At 45.9% G+C, this 23,307-nt stretch overlaps 1 protein-coding gene across 7 annotated transcripts in view; it reads right to left on the bottom strand.

Moving 5' to 3' along the window:
- The window catches only part of mta1 (metastasis associated 1), a 161,601-nt gene that overhangs the window by 135,847 nt on the left and 2,447 nt on the right, over positions 1 to 23,307 (bottom strand). For all 7 annotated transcript variants that reach the window (XM_070878807.1, XM_070878805.1, XM_070878806.1 and 4 more), the window contains exons 2-3: positions 17,098 to 17,165; positions 994 to 1,087 (exon numbers count right to left, since the gene is read on the bottom strand). In XM_070878807.1, the coding sequence (XP_070734908.1) occupies positions 994 to 1,087; positions 17,098 to 17,165 (162 nt within the window). The remainder of the gene's footprint in view (positions 1 to 993; positions 1,088 to 17,097; positions 17,166 to 23,307) is intronic.

Here is a 23,307-nt window from a genome sequence, read left to right as displayed (position 1 = left end):
GCACAAAAGAAGTGGTTGTGGTTGTGGTTGTTGGAGGCCAATGATCTCAGCCCCGGGACATCACTGCAGGAGTTCCTCAATGTAGTGTCCTAAGCCCAATGACTTTCCCTCCATCATAAGGTTAGAAGTGGGGATGTTCGCTGATGATTGCATGTTGTTCAGCTCCATTCACACTCCTCAGATAATGAAGCAGTCCATGCCTGCTGCAGCAAGAATTCGGCTAACATACAACCTTGGGTTGATAAGTGGCAAGTAACATTCGCACCACACAAGTGCCAGGCAATAACCATCTCCAACAAGAGAGAAAGAGCATCACCACCTCCCCTTGACATTCAGCCAAATTCACCATCATCAACATTCTAGGGGTAGCCATTGTCCAGAAACTCAACAGGGTCAGCCACATAAATGCCATGGTTACCAGAGCAGGTCAAAGGCTGGGTATTCTGTTGCAAGTGGCTCACCCCAACTCCAAAAGCCTCTCCATCACCTACAAAGGCACTAGTCAGGAGTGCGATGGAATACTCTCTACTTGCCTGGATGAGTGCAGCTCCAACACTCAAGAAGCTCGACACCATCCAGGACAAAGCAGTCCCCTTGATCAGCAGGCCAGTCGCTACCTTAAACATCCACTCTCTTTGGCGCATTGTGGCTGCAACTAATACTAGGATTCACTACAGCAACTCTCAACAGTTTCTTCAACAGCACCTTCCAAACATGAAAGCTCTACCATCTAGAAGGACAAGGTGCATGGGGACACCATCACCTCCAAGTTTCCCTCCATCCTCACTTGGAAATATATCGCCATTCCTTCATAGTCATTGGATCAAAATCCTGGAACATTCTGCCTAACTGTGGGAGCACCTTCACTGACTGTAATGGTTAAAGAAGGTAACTCACCACCACCTATTTAAGGACAACAAAGAATGGACAATAAATACCGGCCTTGCTCGCGACGTCATATCACGAGAACAAATATATTTTTTAAAAACTTACTTGCATGTTTGTCGGCGAGTGCAATAAGACTGCTTGAAATGTCTCGTCTCCGGTAGAAACACACGCACTTTGCTTCCACGTTGCCATTGACAGTCTGAAATAGTGAACAGAGAGGACATTGAGGATAATTAAATCACACAAATGTTGGTGAAGTAGTTAACAGACAAGGCTCCATGGACAATTCGCACACATCAATGATAGTAAACAGAAAGGTTGCTGAGGTTCCTTGGCACACACCAATGTTACTGTTCTCACTGTAAGCCTATGATTTGCCAAATTATACACAAGATGTGACCAAAAGACAACAGCTGGCACACTTTGCAGCGCCTCAGACTAAAGTGCCTCTGGGAAGCATGCCCGAAATAAGAACATAGAACATAAGAATTAGGAGCAGGAGTAGGCCATTCGGCCCCTCAAGCCTGCTCCGTCATTCAATAAGATCACGGCTGATCTTCTACCTCAACTCTACTTTCCTGCACTATCCCCATATCCCTTGATTCCTTTAATATTCAAAAATCTATCTATCTCGGCCTTGAATATACTCAACGCCCAAGCTTCCACTGCCCTCTGGGGTAGAGAATTCCAAAGATTCACCACCCTCAGTGAAGAAGTTTCTCCTCATCTCCATCCTAAATGGCCGACCCCTTATTCTGAGACTGTGACCCTTGGTTCTAGACTCCCCAGCCAGAGGAAACATTCTCCCTGCCTCTACCCTGTCAAGCTTGTAAGAATGTTGTATGTTTCAATGAGATCACCTCACATTCTTCTAAACTCTAGAGAATGTAAGCCTTGTCTACTCAATCTCTCCTCATAGGACAATCGCCCCATCCCAGGAATCAGTCTGGTGAACCTTCGTTGCTCTCCCTTTATGGCAAGTACATCCTCCCTTAGGTAAGGAGACCAAAACTGTACACAATACTCCAGGGTGTGGTCTCACCAGGGCCCTATACAATTGCAATAAGATGTCTTTACTCTTATACTCAAATCCTCTTGTAATAAAGGCCAAAATACCATTTGCTTTCTTAATTGCTTGCTGCACCTGCATGTTAACGTTCAGGCAGTCGGGGAGCAGCGTTGGTGAGGCCTATAAAAGGCCCAGCAGCAGCAGCGTCGAGGAGGCAGTCGGGGAGCAGCGTTGGTGAGGCCTATAAAAGGCCCAGCAGCAGCAGCGTCGAGGAGGCAGTCGGGGAGCAGCGTTGTTGAGGCCTATAAAAGGCCCAGCAGCAGCAGCTTCGAGGAGGCAGTCGGGGAGCAGCGTTGTTGAGGCCTATAAAAGGCCCAGCAGCAGCAGCTTCGAGGAGGCAGTCGGGGAGCAGTGCTGGTAAGGCCTATAAAAGGCCCAGCGACAGCAGCGTCGAGGAGGCAGTCAGGGAGCAGCGCTGGTGAGGCCTATAAAAGGCCCAGCAGCAGCGTTGAGGAGCAGCGCTGGTGAGGCTTATAAAAGGCCCAGCAGCAGCAGCGTCGAGGAGGCAGTCGGGGAGCAGCGTGGGTGAGGCCTATAAAAGGCCTACCGGTGCAGCTGCAGCAGGGAGGCAAAAAAGTAGAAAGAAATCGAAAGGTGACATCACAGCCAAGGGGGTAAGTGACTGGCTGGTGATTGGTGAGTAGTTTTTCTTTTCTTTATCAGTAAGTAACCTTTTTGCATTGTTGTTGCCAAATTAAGTTAATCTAAGGGTTAAGTCATGGCAGGAGAGCTCGGACACATGTTATGCTCCTCCTGTAATATGTGGGAAGTCAGGGAAGCTTCCAGTGTCCCTGACGACTATGTGTGTGGAAAGGGCATCTGCCTGCAGCTCCTGACAGACCGCATTGCGGCACTGGAGCTGCGGGTGGATTTACTCTGGAGCATTCACGATGCTGAGAATGTCGTGAATAGCACGTTTAGTGAGTTGGTCATACCGCAGGTAAAGGGTACACAGCCAGATAGGGAATGAGTGACCAACAGGAAGAGCAGTGCAAGGAAGGTAGTGCAGTGGTCCTCTGCGGTCACCCCCCTGCAAAACAGATCCACTTCCTCCCACTGTTGGGGGGGAATGACTCATCAGGGGAGAGCAGCAGCAGCCAAGTTGATGGCTCTGCTGCACAGGAGGACAGGAAAAAGAGCGGGAGAGCTCTAGTGGTAGGGGATTCTATTTGTAAGGGGAATAGATAGACGTTTCTGCAGCCGCAACCAAGACTCCAGGTGGTATGTTGTCTTTCTGGTGCAAGGGTCAAGGATGTCTCAGAGCGGATGCAGGACATTTTAAAAAGGGAGGGTGAACAGCCAGTTGTTGAGGTGCATATAGGTACCAACGATATAGGTAAAAAAAACGGGATGAGGTCCTACGAGACGAATTTAGGGAGCTAGGAGCTAAATTAAAAAGTAGGACTTCAAAAGTAGTAATTTCAGGATTGCTACCACGTGCTAGTCAGAGTTGGAATCGCAGGATAGCTCAGATGAATACGTGGCTTGAGGAGTGGTACAGAAGGGAGGGATTCAAATTCCTGGGACATTGGAACCGGTTCTGGGGGAGGTTGGGCCAGTACAAACCGGACGGTCTGCACCTGGGCAGGACCGGAACCAATCTCCTAGGGGGAGTGTTTGCTATTGCTGTTAGGGAGGAGTTAAACTAATATGGCAGGGGGATGGGAACCTATGCAGGGAGACAGAGGGATGTAGAATGGGGGCAGAAGCAAAAGATAGAAAGAAGTAAAAGTGGAGGGCAGAGAAACCCAAGGCAAAAAGAAAAAAGGGCCACATTACAGCAAAATTCTAAAGGGGAAAAGTGTGTTAGAAAGACAAGCCTGAAGGCTCTGTGCCTCAATGCGAGGAATATTCGGAATAAGGTGGCCGAATTAACTGCGCAGATAGCAGTTAACGGTTATGGTGTCATTGGCATCACGGAGATATGGTTCCAGGATGATCAGGGCTGGGAACTCAACATCCAGGGGTATTCAACATTCAGGAAGGATAGAATAAAAGGAAAAGGAGGTGGGGTAGCATTGCTGGTTAAAGAGGAGATTAATGCAATAGTTAGGAAGGACATTAGCTTGGATGATGTGGAATCTATATGGGTAGAGCTGCAGAACACCAAAGGGCAAAAAATGTTAGTGGGAGTTGTGTACAGACCTCCGAACAGTAGTAGTGATGTTGGGGACAGCATCAAACAAGAAATAAGGGATGCGTGCAATAAAGGTACAGCAGTTATCATGGGTGACTTTAATCTACATATTGATTGGGCTAACCAAACTGGTAGCAATGTGGTGGAGGAGGATTTCCTGGAGTGTATTAGGGATGGTTTTCCAAGCCACTATGTCGAGGAACCAACTAGAGAGCTGGCCATCCTAGACTGGGTGATGTGTAATGAGAAAGGACTAATTAGCAATCTTGTTGTGCGAGGCCCCTTGGGGAAGAGTGACCATAATATGGTAGAATTCTTTATTAAGATGGAGAGTGACACAGTTAATTCAGAAACTAGGGTCCTGAACTTAAGGAAAGGTAACTTCGATAGTTTGAGGCGTGAATTGGCTAGAATAGACTGGCAAATGATACTTAAAGGGTTGACAGTGGATAGGCAATGGCAAACATTTAAAGATCACATGGATGAACTTCAGCAAATGTACATCCCTGTCTGGAGTAAAAATAAAACAGGGAAGGTGGCTCAACCGTGGCTAACAAGGGAAATTAAGGATAGTGTTAAATCCAAGGCAGAGGCATATAAATTGGCCAGAAAAATCAACAAACCTGAGGACTGGGAGAAATTTAGAATTCAGCAGAGGAGGACAAAGGGTTTAATTAAGAGGGGGGAAATAGAGTATGAGAGGAAGCTTGCCAGGAACATAAAAACTGACTGCAAAAGTTTCTATAGATATGTGAAGAGAAAAAGATTAGTGAAGACAAACATAGGTCCCTTGCAGTCGGATTCAGGTGAATTTATAATGGGGAACAAAGAAATGGCAGACCAATTGAACAAATACATTGGTTCGGTCTTCACAAAGGAAGACACAAATAACTTTCCGGATGTACTAGGGGACCGAGGGTCTAGTGAGAAGGAGGAACTGAAGGATATCCTTATTAGGCGGGAAATTATGTTAGGGAAATTGATGGGATCAAAGGCCGATAAATCCCCGGGGCCTGATAGTCTGCATTCCAGAGTACTTAAGGAAGTGGCCCTAGAAATAGTGGATGCATTGGTGATCATTTTCCAACAGTCTATCGACTCTGGATCAGTTCTTAGGGACTGGAGGGTAGCTAATGTAACACCACTTTTTAAAAAGGGAGGGAGAGAGAAAACGGGGAATTGTAGACTGGTTAGCCTGACGACAGCGTGGGGAAAATGTTGGAATCAATTATTAAAGATGAAATAGCAGCACATTTGGAAATCAGTGACAGGATCGGTCCAAGTCAGCATTGATTTATGAAAGGGAAATCATGCTTGACAAATCTTCTGGAATTTTTTGAGGATGTAACTAGTAGAGTGGACAAAGGAGAGCCAGTGGATGTGGTGTATTTTGACTTTCAAAAGTCTTTTGACAAGGTCCCATACAAGAGATTGGTGTGAAAAATCAAAGCACATGGTATTAGGGGTAATGTACTGACGTGGATAGTGAACTGGTTGGTAGACAGGAAGCAGAGAGTCGGGATAAACGGGTCCTTTTCAGAATGGCAGGCAGTGACTAGTGGAGTGCAGCAGAGCTCAGTGCTGGGACCCCAGCTCTTTACTATATACATTAATGATTTAGATGAAGGAATTGAGTGTGGTATCTCCAAGTTTGCAGATGACACTAAACTGGGTGGCGGTGTGAGCTGTGAGGCGGACGCTATGAGGCTGCAGGGTGACTTGGATAGGTTAGGTGAGTGGGCAAATGCATGGCAGATGCAGTATAATGTGGATAAATGTGAGGTTATCCACTTTGGCGGCAAAACCACGAAGGCAGAATATTATCTGAATGGTGGCAGACTAGGAAAAGGGGAGGTGCAACGAGACCTGGGTGTCATGGTTCATCAGTCATTGAAAGTTGGCATGCAAGTACAGCAGGCGGTGAAGAAGGCAAATGGTATGTTGGCCTTCATAGCTAGGGGATTTGAGTATCGGAGCAAGGAGGTCTTACTGCAGTTGTACAGGGCCTTGGTGAGGCCTCACCTGGAATATTCTGTTCAGTTTTGGTCTCCTAATCTGAGGAAGGACGTTCTTGCTATTGAGGGAGTACAGCGAAGGTTCACCAGACTGATTCCCAGGATGACTGGTCTGACATACGAAGAGACTGGATCAACTGGGCCTTTGTATACTGGAGTTTACAAGGATGAGAGGGGGATCTCATAGAAACAAATAAGATTCTGACGGGACTGGACAGGTTAGATGCGGGAAGAATGTTCCCGATGTTGGGGAAGTCCAGAACCAGGGGACACAGTCTTAGGATAAGGGGTAGGCCATTTAGGACTGAGATGAGGAGAAACTTCTTCACTCAGAAAGTTGTTTACCTGTGGAATTCCCTGCCGCAGAGAGTTGTTGATGCCAGTTCATTGGAAAAATTCAAGAGGGAGTTAGATATGGCCCTTACTGCTGAAGGAATCAAGGGATATGGAGAGAAAGCAGGAAAGGGGTACTGAGGGAATGATCAGCCATGATCTTATTGAATGGTGGTGCAGGCTCGAAGGGCCAAACGGCCGACTCCAGCACCTATTTTCTATGTTTCTATGTGTACAAGGACACCCAGGTCCCTCTGAACACCAACATTTCCCAATCTCTCACCGTTTAAAAAAAACTGTTTTACAATTTTTCCTACCAAAGTGGATAATTTCACATTTTGCCACATTATATTCCATTTGCTATGTTCCTGCCCATTCATTTAGCCTGTCTATATCCTCTTGAAGTCTCTTTGCATCCTCCTCACAACTTAATTCCCACCTAGCTTTGTAAATGCCCTGATGACTGCGCTAAATGTGTTCATTTCTTTTCCCGTCCCCAATCTCCTCCCCTCCTGAAGATGCAGCTCATGTGCGGTGCAACAGATGCCTTCTGTTAAATCACTCAAGCACCCATTTTTCATAAGTAAGTCTGGACATTGTAAGCTGGCCATTCAACCATGGGGGTTGCACACTCTGTCCTCACTCCACAGCAGGGGATCCAAGGGTAATAATTAAGAGCAGGGACCCTGCCTTATTTGACTTCTTTCCTTACCTCAAGATGCTGGCGCCAACTTCCCCCCAGGCCTGCTCTGCATCCATTCTGGCTGGGATCAGCTAACTCATCACTAACTGAGCTAGGGCTAAAACCTGGGATGGTGCAGCTCTGTACACCTCAGTAGAACACAAAGCAGCTCCTCTACCCACTCAACCATCAGGAGCTCAATTAACCCTCAAGCTGAAGTGCAGGACATTTCAAAACTCCGTGAGCTTCGGTCTGTGCTGAGTTTATCCAATCATTGGCTGTGTTATACAACCACAACAGCTTGCCTTTTAAAGTGGTAAACCCTCCCAAGGCACTATACAGGAGCGCCATCAAACAAAATCTGACACAGTCACATCAGGAGATATTAAGACAGATGACCAAAACCTTGGACAAAGAGGTAGATTTTAAGGGGCATCTTAAAGGAGGAGAGAGAGGCAGAGAGGTGGAGAGGTTTAGGGAGGGAATTCCAGAGCTTTGGGGCCAGGCAGCTGAAGGTGCAGCTGCCAACGGTGGAGCGATTAAAATTGGGATGCACAAGAGGCCAGAATTGGAGGAATGTAGAGATCTGAGGATTGTAGGGCTGGAGGAGGTTACAAATAGAGAGAGGCGAGGCCATGGAGGGATTGGAAAACAGGATGAGAATTTTTATATCGAGGCGTTGCCGGACCGGGAGCCAATGTAGGTCAGCGAGCACAGGTGTGATGGGTGAACTGGACTTGTTGTTGAGCTGATGTAGTAAAGGGGCCTTTATGATGGAATTTTATACTGAGTTTGAAAATGATTTACTTGAATCCAAAACTAGGGTATAAATCTAAACAAAGCAAACTACATAGGTATGAGGGGCGAGATGGCTAAGGTAGACTGGGAAACTACATTAAAAGGTATGCAGTCGACAAGCAATGGCTAGCATTTAAAGAATGAATATATAATTTACAACAAATATGCATTCGTTTAAGGCACAAAAACCACACAGGAAAAGTGGTCCAACCATGGCTAACAAGAGAAGTTAAAAATAGTGTTAGATCAAAGGAAGAGGCTTATAATTGTACCAAAAAGAGTCGTAAGCCTGAAGATTGGCAGGATTTTAGAATTCAACAAAGGAGGACCAAGAAATTGATCAAGAAAGGGAAAATAGAATACGAGAGTAAACTAGCGAGAAACATAAAAACAGACTGTAAAAGCTTCCACAGGTATGTAAAAAGGAATAGATTAGCTGAGACAGGAGAAATTATAATGGGGAATAAGGAAATGGCAGTGAAATTAAACAAATACTTTCTGTCCGTCTTCACGGAAGGCGGTGCAAAAACTTGCCAGAAAAAGTGGAGAACCAAGGGTCTCACCGAGAATGAGGAACTGAAAAAAATTAGTATTCGTTAAAAAAAATGGGAAAATTAATGGGACTGAAAGCCGATAATTCCCCTGGACATGATCGCCTACATCCTAGGGTTTTGAAAGAGATGGCTATAGAAATAGTGGATGCATTGGTTGTCATCTTCCAAAATTTCATAAGATTCTAGAACAGTTCCCGCAGATTGGAAGGTGGCAAATGTAACCCCACGATTTAAGAAAGGAGGGAGAGAGAAAATGGGGAACTACAGACCAGTCGTAGGGAAAATGCTAGAATCTATTATTAAGGACAAGGTAACAGGGCACTTAGAAAAGAATAATAAGATTGGGCAGAGTCAACACGTATTAGTGAAGGGAAATCGTGTTTGACAATTCTGTTCCAAGATTTCTGAGGTTGTAACTAGCAGCATAGATAAGGGGAAACCAGTGGTTTGGTGTATTTGGATTTTCAGAAGGCATTTGATAAGGTGCCACACAAGAGGTTATTAAGCAAAATTAGGGCTTATGGGATTGGGCGTAATATACTAGCATGGATTGAGGATTGGTTTACGGACAGGAAACAGAGAGTAGGAATAAACAGGTCATGGAGAGGGGATCTCATAGAAACATATACATTTTGATGGGATTGGACAAGTTAAAAGCAGGAAGAATGTTCCCGATGTTGAGGAAGTTCAGAACCATGGGTCACAGTCTAAGGATAAGGGATAAGCCATTTAAGACCGAGATGAGGAGAAACTTCTTCACTCAGAGAGTTGTGAACCTGTGGAATTCTCTACCACAGAAAGTTATTGAGGCCAGTTCGTTAGATATATTCAAAAGGGAGTTAGATATGGCTCTTACGGCTAAAGGGATCAAGGAGTATGGAGAGAAAGCAGGAAAGGGGTACTGAGGTGAATGACCAACCATGATCTTATTGAATGGTGGTGCAGGCTCGGAGGGCCAAATGGCCTTCTCCTGCACCTATTTTCTATGTTTGTGTGTTTGTGTGTCATTTTCGGGTTGGCAGCCTATAACTAGTGGGGTACCGCAAGGATAAATACTTGGGCCTCAGCTAATTACAATCTATATTCATGGTTTGGATAAGGGGACCAAATGTAATATATCCAAGTTTGCTGATGATACAAAGCTAGGTGGGAATGCAAGTTGTGAGGAGGATGCAAAGAGGCTTCAAGGGGATATAGACAGGCTAAGTGAATAGGCAAGAACATGGCAAATAGAATATCATATGGAAAAATGTGAAGTTATCCACTTTGGTAGGAAAAATAAGAGAGAGTATTTTTTAAATGCTGAGAGATTGGGAAATGTTGGTGTTCAGAGGGACCTGGGTGTCCTTGTACACGAATCACTGAAAGTTAACACGCATTTAAGAGAGCAAATCGTATATTGGCCTTTATTATAAGAGGATTTGAATATAAGAGTAAAGATGTCTTACTGCAACTATGTAGGGCCCTGGTGCGACCACACCTGGAGTATTGTGTACAGTTTTGGTCTCCTTACCGAAGGAAGGATATACTTGCCATTGAGGGAGTGCAACGAAGGTTCACCAGACTGATTCCTGGGATGGAGGAGTGTCTAATGAGGAGAGATTGTGTAGACTAGGCCTATGTTCTCTAGAGTTTAGAAGAATGAGAGGTGATCTCATTAAAACATACAAAATTCTTACAGGGCTTGACAGGGTAGATGAAGGGAGGACGTTTCCTCTGGCTGGGGAGTCTAGAGCCAAGGGTCACAGTCTCAGAATAAAGGGTCGGCAATTTAGGATGGAGATGAGGAGAAATTTCTTCACTCAGGGTTGTTAATCTTTGGAATTCTCTACCCCAGAGGCCTGTGGAGGCTCAGTCTTTGAGTATATTCAAGACAGAGATTGATAGATTTTTGGATATTAAGGGAATCAAGGGATATCGGGATAGTGCAGGCAAGTGGAGTTGAGGTAGAAGATCAGCCATGATCTCACAATGGAGGAGCAGACTCGAGGGGCCAAATGGCCTACCCCTGCTCCTATTTCTTATGTTCTTAGGTCTCAATCTTAGTGACAAATCAGAGACAGTGGAGGGGTTGAGAGAGATGGAGCTTCTGTAGAACCCGACGTCGTGTTTTCGGATGATGTAGCCGAGGGGCAGCATGTGGGGGAGAAATAGGAGGGGGACAAGGTTAGATCCTTGATGAACTCCAGAGGTAACGGTGTAGGAGTAGCAAGAGAAGCTAATATTCTCTGGCTACGACTGGATAGATAGGAATGGAACCAGGTGAGGATAGTCCCATTCAGCTGGACAACAGAGGAGAGGCGTTGGAGGAGAATGGTGTGATCAACCTTGTTAAAGGCTGCAGACAGGTCGAGGAGGAGGAGAAGAGATAGTTGACCTCAGTCGCAGTCCACATAGGATATTATCTGTGACTTTGATGAGGGCTGTTTCAGTGCTGTGGCAAGGATGGAAACCTGATCGGAGAGGTTCTAACATGGAGTTACAGGTAAGATGGGCAGGGATTTGGGAGCGACAACATGTTCAAGGACTTTGGAGAGGAAAGGGAGGTTGGAGATGAGGTGGTAAGTTTGCAAGGAAAGAGGAGTTGAGGGTGGATTTATTGAGGATGGGGGGATGACAGCAGATTTGAAGAGGGGACAGTACTTGGAGATGTAGAACCATTAACAATATCAGCTAACATGGGGGTCAGGAAGGGAAATTGAGTGGTCAGCAGTTGATGGAAATAGGGTCGAGGGAGCAGGAGGTGGGTCACATGGACACGATGAGCTCAGAGAGGGCATGAGGGGACATATGAAAGAAACTAGAGAAAGATGCGATATCTTGGTGAATAACCTAACCACCTGCATATCTGTGGGCAAAACTCTAACTTCCATGCCCCGACCCTCTCTCCATTGCACCAGATTCCACCAATGGCCATACCTGTGAGTCTCCTATGAACCGTCCACTTTGCATTGCCCTTCAAAAATGCCCCGTTCACTTGTGAGTAACACTTACCATCCACAAGTCGATCAACATTCCTACATTACAACAGTGACCACTTCAAAAGTACTGTAAAGCACTTTGGGACGTCTTGAGGTCATGAAAGGCGCTATAGAAATGCAAGCCTCAGTGAAACCTGGTTCAGAGACGGTGACTGGTTCCCCTTCACCGAGGTTGTCCCACACAGCTATATGTTCCACCACATCCCCACCCTAACCATCGAGGATGCTGATACAGCTCTTATTGCCAGCTCCCACCTCAATGTGCCCCTTTACTCCTCTAGCACGCTCTCTTTTTGAGCCGTCGCCCACACCAACCCTTCCCAACTCAATGTCCTTCTCAGCTACCACCCTACAAAGTCCAAAGACAACTTCCTTGCCAAATTAGTCTCTCCCCTCTCTGATTCTGTACCAAGCAATCTCTCATCTTCCGTGATGCTAACCGTGGCCTCTAGCTGCCTTCTCTCTGCACTAGTATTCTTTGCACTCTTGTCCTCACTCAACCTCACCTTTAACATCAAGTCCCCACCCACATTGATGATCATCCCTCAAGCTCTTGTTCAAGTAGTGAGGTCTTTGCACCTCAGAATTTTGATCATTGATAAAGCGATCTCCGATCACTCAAGGCTAACATCAATTACCCTCTTGCCCTTCAAAAAACGACTTCCTCTACAACACCATCTCAAACTCCCAATTTCCTCTCTTCTGACCCTCCACCCATCATTACATGGCTGCATCTACCTCTGCCTTTAATGCCCCATCTCCCATTCCCATCAGTGCCCCAGTCCAATTCCTACCTCCACTCCCTTAAATCTGACAGTTGAAGGGTTCAGCACATCTTGATGTCCTGGTTGTTCACCGCTAGATATGGCTGGATCACCTCAAGTGATTCTATCTCCCCACTGCTCCAACATTATCCTGGCGGGTGAGGTCAACCTCAGACCCCTTTTCACAAGACAGAAAATAACAAAGTCTGGAAGTGTGTTACACAAAGACTGGGCGTATGTTTAACAGTGACTCGGGGTGTGTTAGAGAGAGAATAAGAGACTCGGAATGTCACATTGAAGACAGGCAGCGATGGCATTGTCAGAGAGCAGAACAAATCATGATGGGAATAGTAAAGAGAATACTGACAGTAAATCTCCTGCACTTCGGAATAATTAAAACCTTTGAAAGTTTAGAGATTTTGTATATCCTGAAAGGGCTACACAGTTAGACTCTTGTTTACACCCACAATATACAGCACTGAAAGACCGCAACTCCACACAGACCCTCTAAATCCAATAGTGAAGTTTGTTGATGCAGTGGAATTTCAACATGCAGAAATGCGAGGGTATACATATCATGAAAGGACGAACAGGCTGGGTCACTTTTCTCTTGAAAAGGCTGAGGGGTGGCCTAATAGATGTATTTAAAATTCTGAAAGATTTTGATCGAGTGGGTACAGACAGAAAGTTTCCACTTGTGGGGAAGAGCATAACTAGAGGCCATCAATATAAGATAGTCAGCAAGAAATCAAACAGGGAATTCAGAATTCTTTACCCAGAGAGTGGTGAGAATGTGGAACTCGTTACCACAGAGAGAGTGGTTGAAGCGAATAGTTTAGATGCATTTAAGGGGAGGCTGGACAAGCATATGAGGGAGAAGGGAACAGATAGAGGGTTATGCAGATAGGCTTAGATGAGGAAAGATGGGAGGAGGCTCAAGTGCAGTGTATCCAGCTGCAGCTCCTGTTAGACCGCATGACGGCACTGGAGCTGCGGATGGATTCACTCTGGAGCATGCGCGATGCTGAGGGTGTCGTGGATAGCACGTTCAGTGAGTTGGTCACACCGCAGGTAAAGGTTACAAAGGCACATAGGGGATAGGTGACCATCAGGCAGAACAGGAGTAGGAAGGCAGTGCAGGAGTCCCCTGCGGTCATCTCCCTCCAAAACAGATATACCGCTTTGGATATTGTTGGGGGATTTGGTTCACCAGGGGAAGGCAGCAGCAGCCAAGTTCATGGCACCATGGGTGGCTCTGCTGCACAGGAGGGCAGGAAAAAAGAGTGGGAGAGCTATAGTGATAGGAGATTCTATTGTAAGGGAATAGATAGGCGTTTCTGCGGTCGCAACCGAGACTCCAGGATGGTATGTTGCCTCCCTGGTGCAAGGGTCAAGGATGTCTCGGAGTGGCTGCAGGGCATTCTGTAGGGGGAGGGTGAACAGCCAGTTGTCATGGTGCATATAGGTACTAACGATATAGGTAAAAAGCGGGATGAGGTCCTACAAGCTGAATTTAAGGAGCTAGGAGTTAAATTAAAAAGTAGGACCTCAAAGGTACTACCACGTGCTCGTCAGAGTAGAAATAGCAGGATAGCTAAGATGAATACGTGGCTTGAGGAGTGGTGCAAGAGGGAGGGATTCAAATTCTTGGAACACAGGAACCAGTTCTGGGGGAGGTGGGACCAATACAAACCGGACGGTCTGCACATGGGCAGGACCGGAACCAATGTCCAAGAGGGAGTGTTTGCTAGTGCTGTTGGGGAAGGGTTAAACTAATATGGCAGGAGGATGGGAACCTATGCAGGGAGACAGAGGGAAATAAAATGGGGGCAGAAGCAAAAGATAGAAAGGAAAATAGTAAAAGTGGAGGGCAGAGAAACCCAAGGCAAAAATCAAAAAGGGCCACATTACAGCAAAATTCTAAAGGGACAAAGAGTGTTAAAAAGACAAACCTGAAGGCTCTGTGCCTCAATGCGAGGAGTATTCGCAATAAAGTGGATGAATTAACTGCACAGGCAGCTATTAACGATTATGATATAATTGGGATTACGGAGACACTGCTCCAGGGTGACAAAGGCTGGGGACTTCAACATTCAGGGGTATTCAACATTCAGGAAGGATAGACAGAAAGGAAATGGAGGTGGGCAGCATTGATGGTTAAAGAGGAAATTAACACAATAGTAAGAAAGGACATTAGCTTGGATGATGTGGAATCTGTTTGGGTAGAGTTGCGGAATACCAAAGGGCAGAAAACGCTAGTGGGAGTTTTGTACAGACCACCAAACAGTAGTAGTGAGGTTGGGGCTGGCATCAAACAAGAAATTAGGGATGCACGCAATAAAGGTATAGCAGTTATCATGGGCGACTTTAATCTACATATAGATAGGGCTAACTAAGCTGGTAGCAAAGTGGTGGAGGAGGATTTCCTGGAGTGTATTAGGGATGGCTTTCTAGACCAATATGTCAAGAAACCAACTAGAGAGCTGGCCATCCTAGACTGGGTGTTGTGTGATGAGAGAGGACTAATTAGCAATCTTGTTGTGCAAGGCCCCCTGGGGAAGAGTGACCATAATATGGTAGAATTCTTTATTAAGATGAAGAGTGACAGTGTTAATTCAGAGACTAGGGACCTGAACTTAAGGAAAGGTAACTTCGATGGTATGAGACGTGAATTGGCTAGGATAGACTGGCAAATGATACTTAAAGGGTTGACAGTGGATAGGCAATGGCAGACATTTATAGATTACATGGATGAACTTCAACAATTGTACATCCCTGTCTGGAGTAAAAATAAAAAGGGGAAGGTAGCTCAACTGGGGCTAACAAGGGAAATTAGGGATAGTGTTAAATCCAAGAGGCATATAAATTGGCCAGAAAAAGCAGCAAATCTGAGGACTGGGAGAAATTTAGAATTCAGCAGACGAGGATAAAGGGTCTAATTAGGAAAGGGAAAATAAAGTATGAGAGGAAGCTTGCAGGGAACATAAAAACTGATTGCAAAAGCTTCTATAGATATGTGAAGAGAAAAAGATTAGTGAAGACCAAAGTAGGTCCTTTGCAGTCAGAATCAGGTGAAGTTATAATGGGGAACAAAGAAATGGCAGACCAATTGAACAAATACTTTGGATCTGTCTTCACTCAGGAAGACACAAATAACCTTCCGGAAATAATGGGGGTTCGAGGGTCTAGCAAAAAGGAGGAACTGAAGGAAATCCTTATTAGTCAGGAAATTGTGTTCGAGAAATTGATGGGATTGAAAGCCGATAAATCCCCAGGGCCTGATAGTATGCATCCCAGAGTACTTAAGGAAGTGGCCCCAGAAATAGTGGATGCATTGATGATAATTTTCCAACATTCTATTGACTCTGGATCAATTCCTATGGATTGGAGGGTAGCTAATGCAACACCACTTTTTAAAAAAGGAGGGAGAGAGAAAACAGGGAATTATAGACCGGTTAGCCTGACATCGGTGGGGAAAATGTTGGAATCAATTATTAAAGATGCATTTGGAAAGCAGTGACAGGATCGGTCCAAGTCAGCATGGATTTATGAAAGGGAAATCTTTCAGAATTTTTTGAGGATGTAACTCGTAGAGTGGATAAGGGAGAACCAGTGGATGTGGTGTATTTGGACTTTCAAAAGGCTTCTGACAAGGTCCCACACAAGAGATTAGTGTGCAAAATTAAAGCACATGGTATTGGGGGTAATGTATTGATGTGGATAGAGAACTGGTTGGCAGACAGGAAGCAGAGAATCGGAATAAACGGGTCCTTTTCAGAATGGCAGGCAGTGACCAGTGGGGTGCCGCAGGGTTCAGTGCTGGGACCCCAACTATTTACAATATCAATGATTTAGATGAAGGAATTGAATGTAATATCTCCAAGTTTGCAGATGACACTAAGCTGAGTGGCGGTATGAGCTGTGAGGAGGATGTTATGAGGCTGCAGGGGGACTTGGACAGGTTAGGTGAGTGGGCAAATGCATGGCAGATGCAGTATAATGTGGATAAATGTGAGGTTATCCACTTTGGTGGCAAAAACAGGAAGACAGAATATTATCTGAATGATGACAGATTAGGAAAAGGGGAGGTGCAACGAGACCTAGGTGTCATGGTACATCAGTCCTTGAAGGTTGGCATGCAGGTACAGCAGGCGGTGAAGAAGGCAAATGGCATGTTGGCCTTCATAGCTAGAGGATCTGAGTATAGGAGCAGAGAGGTCTTACTGCAGTTGTACAGAGCCTTGGTGAGGCCACACCTGGAATATTGTGTTCAGTTTTGGTCTCCTAATCTGAGGAAGGACGTTCTTGCTATTGAGGGAGTACAGCGAAGGTTCACCAGATTGATTCCCGGGATGGCAGGACTGACATATGAGGAGAGACTGGATCAACTGGGCTTGTATCCATTGGAGTTTAAAAGAATGAGAGGGGATCTCATAGAAACATATAAAATTCTGACGGGATTGAACAGATTAGAGGCAGGAAGAATGTTCCCGATGTTGGGGAGTTCCAGTACCAGGGGTCACAGTCTAAGAATAAGAGGTAAGCTATTTAGGACCGAGATGAGGAGAAACTTCTTCACTCAGAGAGTGGTTAACCTGTGGAATTCTCTACCGCAGAAAGTTGTTGAGGCCAGTTTGTTAGATATATTCAAAAGGGAGTTAGATATGGCCCTTACGGCCAAAGGGATCAAGGGGTATGGAGAGAAAGCAGGAAAGGGGTACTGAGGTTGAGTGATCAGCCATGATCTTATTGAATGGCGGTGCAGGCTCGAAGGACCTAATTTCTATGTTTCTGTAAATGGTGGCATGGACTGGTTGGGCCAAATGGCCTGTCACTGTGTCATATATCCCATGTAATCCTATGTAAAGATCATTACCTTGTTCAGTTCCTCTATTCTTCTTATCAAGAATGGATTACTCGAAGAGTTTTCAAAAAAGACATAATCTGAAAAATAAAAATAATTCTTACTCAGGGAAAGATATTTGCACATCCAACTAAACAACTAGTTCTTGAACATTTTGCAATGAGGCACCACGAGGATTTTCCCAAATCATTATAGACAAAATCCCAGGTGGGCTCTGATGTGACAAGAACCACCCTTGTTTTATTCCATCGCAACTCAGATAGAAGTTTGAAAGTCACAATCGTGTCATGGATTGTAACAAGCCAGCTTCTGATGTTGGTGGGAGGGCTTCCATCACATCAAAGCATCGAGTGCACTGACATTCAGAATCAGGACCACAAACTGGGCTGAGGAAGCTTGACCGAAATGCTCAACTGGGACAGCGGTGACTACTTTAAACCTACCGATGGCTTTATACCTCGTGACATTTGAGATAGAACATTTTGATACTGTGTCTTTTAAGTCCCACAGCAGTTAGAATTATGCACATGTCAGGAACAGAGCTTCAAACCCAATTCCCTATTTGACAAGAATAGGTCCTGATGGTGCTCACCAGGCCAAGTTCTTGCTCACAATGCACAAGAACAATTATCATTTATATAGCCCCATTAATAGAAAAATGTCCCAAATCGCTTCATAGAAGTGCCAAGTGAAAGGAGGAGATAATAACAAGTGTGACCAAAATCTTGACCAAACACGGGGGTTTTAAGGAGGGTCTTCAAGGGAGGTGGAGAGGAGGAGGGGTTTAGGGAGGGGCTTCCAGAAATAGGGCCAAGGCAGCTGAAGGCACGGTCACCAATGGTGGTGAATAGAGGGGGGAGATGCATAGACACACATAGCTTGGGTATGGGAGTCAGCTTGGCACTCTTATCATTGAGTCGTAGGGTTGAGAGTTCAAAACTTGCACCAGGACTTAAAACACATAATCTAGGCTAACACTTGAATGCAGTTCTGAGGGGGTGCTGTATTATTGGAGATGCTAAAGTGAGAACCTGCTCAGGTGAACATAAAAGACCCCATGGCCCTATAGTTGTTCCCCAGATTAACTAGTCATGTACCTCGTTTGCTGTTTGAGAGACTTTGTTATGCCCAAATTAATTCCTGTACATGACAAGTGACTACATTTCTGAAATAATGCATTGGTCGGGACATCACGAGAATGTGAAAGGTGCTAAATTAAATGCAAATCCATGTACCTTAGCTCAAAGACTTGGCCTTTACCAAATATTTAGATCTGCCATGCCTTTTGAGCTAAAAAAAAATTGTCTTCTGATATTAAGTCCTTCAAGCTTTGCTTAGACCCAACATGATTTGAAACATATGGTAAGGAGACCATTAATAAAAAAAGGAAAAGAAAGACTTGCATTTATATGGTGCCTTTCACGTCCTCAGGTCATCCCAAGGCGCTTTACAGCCAATGAAGTATTTTAAACTGTAGTCACTGTTCTAATGCAGGGAAAAGCAGCAGCCAAATTATGCACACGAAGGGACCAATTTTGGCCATGACTTGCATCAATTTTTTTGGAGTAAGTTGTTTTTTCTGGCGCAAGTTAAAAAATGCTTTTCCCCCCAAAATTTGCTCCAGATTAAGTCAGTTAGGTACGAGTTTTTTTAGTTCATTTTTTTTTTCAAAAGTGGGCGTTTATGCCACTTTGGCCAGCTAAAACTTACTCCAAATCCACTTAGGTCAGCGTATGTGGCCAGCTCTGAAAAACATTGCGGGCAGTTAAGAAATCGGCGCAGGTTAGTACATTTAAAGCACCAAGACTTACAAAGCACTAAACAAAGCACAAAAATAAGCATTCAATAATAAAAAATAGAAGGAAGCTGAGGACCTGCACCAAGACTTACAAAGCACTAAACAAACCACAAAAAGTAATAAGCAATCAATCAATAACAAATAAAAAATAGAAGTCCTACCTTTATATCAGAATCAAGTTTAAAAAAAAAGACCACCCCCCCATCTTTCTCCCCTCCCCACCCACAAAACTCTCCTCCTCCTCCTCCTCCTCCTCCTCCTCCCCCTAAATCAAAACTCTCAAGCTCAACCATCAATAAATAAAGAATAAAACTGAAGTCCTACCTCAGCCCGGGAAGTCAGCGGGTCAGTCGGCCGGTGCGGGAGTCCACTCGGCCGGAGATAGGGTGCGTCAAACATCGGAGCATCCCTTTGGCCGGGGATAGGGGCTGTGAGCATCAGGTCCTGCTCACAGCCCGCAGGACACGCTGGGAAGGCAGGAGCATGCGCGCAGACTTCACTGCGCATGCGCGCAGCTGCCGGTAGTGCTTTCTGCACTGGGCTGTTGCTCCGCCTCCCATTTCACAATGCACGCTGGGACTCGGAAGAGTGGCCAGGATGGGACAACTTTTTTCCGGCGCCGTTTCCAGCGCGCAAAGTTGACGCACTTAAGGTAAAAAGGGGTTGGGCAAAATTGAGCCCCAAGGTCCCACAAAGAGCACTGAAATTTTTAGTGATGTTGGTTGAGGTGCAAATTTTGACCCGGACAACTCCTTGCTCATCTTTGAATCGTGCCATGGGATCTTTTACATCCACCAGAGAGGGGAGAACTGGTTTAACACCTCATCCAAAAGATGACACCTCTGAACAATATAGCACTCCCTCATTACTGCACTGAAGTGTCAGTCTAGATTATGTGCACAAGCCTTAAAATGGATTTTGAATCTGTAGCCTTCTGCCTCAGAGGCGAGTGCTACCCACTGAGCCACAGCTGACACATCGAAGAGAACAAAAAGGATACCCATGTATGTGCAGCAGTGGGACTTGTCCAAACTTTCCATCAGCATTTTCCATCTATTCTTCACTGAGGAAGAGAACACTGCTGATTGTAGTGGGGAACTGAGAGAGAAGAGATGCAAAGAACATCATACGAGCCAACATATTCAGCTCCGTGTGACCATTTTGGACAGTTATAATGGGCTTAGGGTTCTGATTTGAAGCCAACTTGAACAGATGAAAAACAATTCTGGATTATTCCAAAAATATGTATGGAATGCAAAGCAAATTACAACAATAAAGTTTTCACTTTCAAATCATAATTACACCACTGACTGGTAACGTATTTTTGAAACCTTCTTGGCCACGAAAACTATTTGGCTATCAACACAATCAGAGCTACGCCCTCATTCTCCTTCCCCAAAGGGAACCTCACTCTCAGCTAGCCTGCACATTCATTCAGTCAGTTATAACATAATCCCCTACGGTGCACTGCCCCTCTCTAAACTCACCTGACATTCACACTGCACCGACCACTGACACATACTGTGCACACACCTCATATTAGTAATATGTTACTGAACTCGTAATGGGGAACGGGGGCAGAGAAGAAAGATCTTTTAACTTCCTGTTATGTTTGTCCCTATCTCTCACATTGTTGTGAACACGTGTTTGTGGCGGAGGAGCGAAAAGAAATCGTGCCGGAGGTGCGGCAAATGAGGGTGCGGGGCCCAGAAGAGCCGAGGGCCCAAGGGCAGCACTGGCCAGCCCACTGCGATATGTGTGCACACTCGGTCCGTGCAGCAGAGCAGGTCTCCCGTCGTCCTGGTTTACCCTTGCCACTGGGTAAAGGCTTAGCTCTGTCAAGCCCGTGTGGTGGCTGATGTGCAACGGCCACCACACGTTAAAAAAATCCACGCTCAGGCATCTTCCACCCCTGCAGTTCATGACTGGAACATCGGGTCCTCCATTGAAACATCTATAGACTCATTCCTTTTGGTGTGGAGGGACCGCCTATGATGATGATGATGATGACACACCTCTCTCCTCATATAGTTTGCTCCTAATTCAAAATTGCAGAATTCAAATTATCTGATCATTCAAATTTTCAATGCGCCAATTCCCACCATGCTTAATTCAATTCTCAGTAATTCCATTTATTTAGTGCAAAATCAACTTTGTTTTATTAGCAACAACATAGTAAAATGTCCCAAGGCGCTTCAAAGGAGTGTTATAAGACAAAACAAATAAATTTGAGATCAAGAGAAGACTGCGCACAGATCCCCCTCCACACTATCAAGTTACTGTCTTAATTTTCTGGCAAACACACATAGCCATCCCATTCTCTCCCATACACACACACACGCATGCCCAGTTCTTCCTCTCTCACACATACCTTGTGGCCCCATTTGCACTTCACGGCTGGCTCCATTTTCTCTCTCACAAATGCAAACCCTCAGTTGTATAGTCCGAGGTTCAATCACACAAGTCGGGGCTAAACAGAATAATCGCATGCCACACACAGCAGAGTGTTTCAGACAGAGAGGCAGAGAAAGAGGCAGGGACCGAGTGTGACACACAGAGGAAACAGTTAAATAAATAGATAGAGGCAAGCGCGATGGAGGGAGAGAGAGAAATGATGGACAGAAATAACAGAGACAGATCATGAGTGATCATGGATACACAGATAAAGAGAATTAGAAAGGCAGAGACATAGGAGAGAGCACGATCGACAGAGAAAATGAGGGAGAGACAAAGAAATAGAGATAATGAGGGAGAATCACAGATAATATTGGAGAGACATGGAATGAAATAATGAGAGACAGATAATCAAAGATACACAATGGGCTCATGACAGATAGGGAGATAAAGTGGCAGAGACACAAATATGAGAAATAGAGAAAGATAATGAAAGGGAGATGGAGGAACAAAATGATGGTTAGAAAGATAATAAAATGATGGAGAAAGATAATGCAGGAGACAGAGATAATGAGGCAGGAGAGAGATAATGAGGTAGAGAGACGAGATTGAGAGAGACAGAGCAAGAGACAATGGGAGCGAATGGGATATAATGAGGGACAGACAGGAAGATAATCAAGGACAGATAGTGAGACAATGGGCCCAAGTTTCCACATGATTTGCGCCTGATTTTTTAGGAGCAACTGGTGGAGAACGGACTATCTTAGAAATCGCAATTCTCCACATTTTTTTTTCTGCAGTTCTAGTCAGGTAGAACAGTTCTACTTTGGAACAGAATTTTTTCTTCAAAAGGGGGCGTGTCCGGCCACTGACGCCTGATTTCAAAGTTTCCACAGTGAAAACTAACTTAGAATGGAGCAAGTGAAGATTTTTGTCGAACTGAAAAAACCTGTTCTACACATTAAAAAATCAGGCGCAGGTTACAAATTAGGCGTCCAGAACGAGGTGGGGGGGGTGGGGGGGAGGGGGAGGGAAGGGAAGTCATTAAATTCTATAATAAATCCTTATTTATACTTATACAAATATTATACAAATAAATCCAACCTGAATAAACATTTATAAGCAAAGAAAAGATTAAATAAACCATCTTCCTACCTGTGTGAAAGTGCTTCAGGCAGGCCTTTCAGGACCGAAGGCTGAACGGGCCGGCCCGAGACTTCGGGCAGGGCCCGTCCCCAGCACCAGATTTACAGGTAGGTGGCGTCGGGTCGGGTCGGGGGGGGGGGGGAGGGAGAGAGAGAGTGGGGGGGGGGGGGGAGAGAGAGAGAGTGGGGGGGGGGGGGAGAGAGAGAGAGTGGGGGGGGGGAGAGAGAGAGAGTGGGGGGGGGGAGAGAGAGAGAGTGGGGGGGGGGAGGGAGAGAGAGTGGGGGGGGGGAGGGAGAGAGAGTGGGGGGGGAGAGAGAAAGGGGGGAGAGGGAGAGAGAGAAGGGGGGAGGGAGAGAGAGAGGGGGGGAGGGAGAGAGGGGGAGGGGGGAGGGAGAGAGGGGGAGGGGGGGAGGGAGAGAGGGGGAGGGGGGGAGGGAGAGAGGGGGAGGGGGGGAGGGAGGGGGGAGGGAGGGGGGAGGGAGGGGGGGAGGGAGGGGGGGAGGGAGAGAGAGAGGGGGGGAAGGAGAGAGGGAGAGAGAGGGGGAGGGCGAGAGAGAGAGAGAGAGGGGGGAGAGAGAGAGAGAGAGGGGGGAGAGAGAGAGGGGGGGAGCGAGAGAGAGAAAGAGAGAGGGGGGAGAGAGAGAGAGAGGGGAGAGAGAGAGAAGGTGGGAGGGAGGGAGAGAGAGAGAGGGAAGAGAGAGAGAGAGAGGGGGGGGGGAGGGAGGGAGAGAGAGAGAGGGGGGGAGGGAGGGAGAGAGAGGGGGGGGAGGGAGAGAGAGAGGGGAGGGGAGGAGAGAGAGAGGGGGGGGAGGGAAGGAGAGAGAGAGGGGGGGGGAGGGAGGAGAGAGAGGGGGGAGGGAGGGAGAGAGAGAGGGGGGGGAGGG

Source organism: Pristiophorus japonicus, chromosome 4 (genome assembly GCF_044704955.1).
Source record: "Pristiophorus japonicus isolate sPriJap1 chromosome 4, sPriJap1.hap1, whole genome shotgun sequence".
Taxonomy (NCBI): domain Eukaryota; kingdom Metazoa; phylum Chordata; class Chondrichthyes; family Pristiophoridae; genus Pristiophorus; species Pristiophorus japonicus.
The sequence above is the reverse complement of the archived record's forward strand: the minus strand, read 5'-3'. Positions and strand labels throughout refer to the sequence as shown.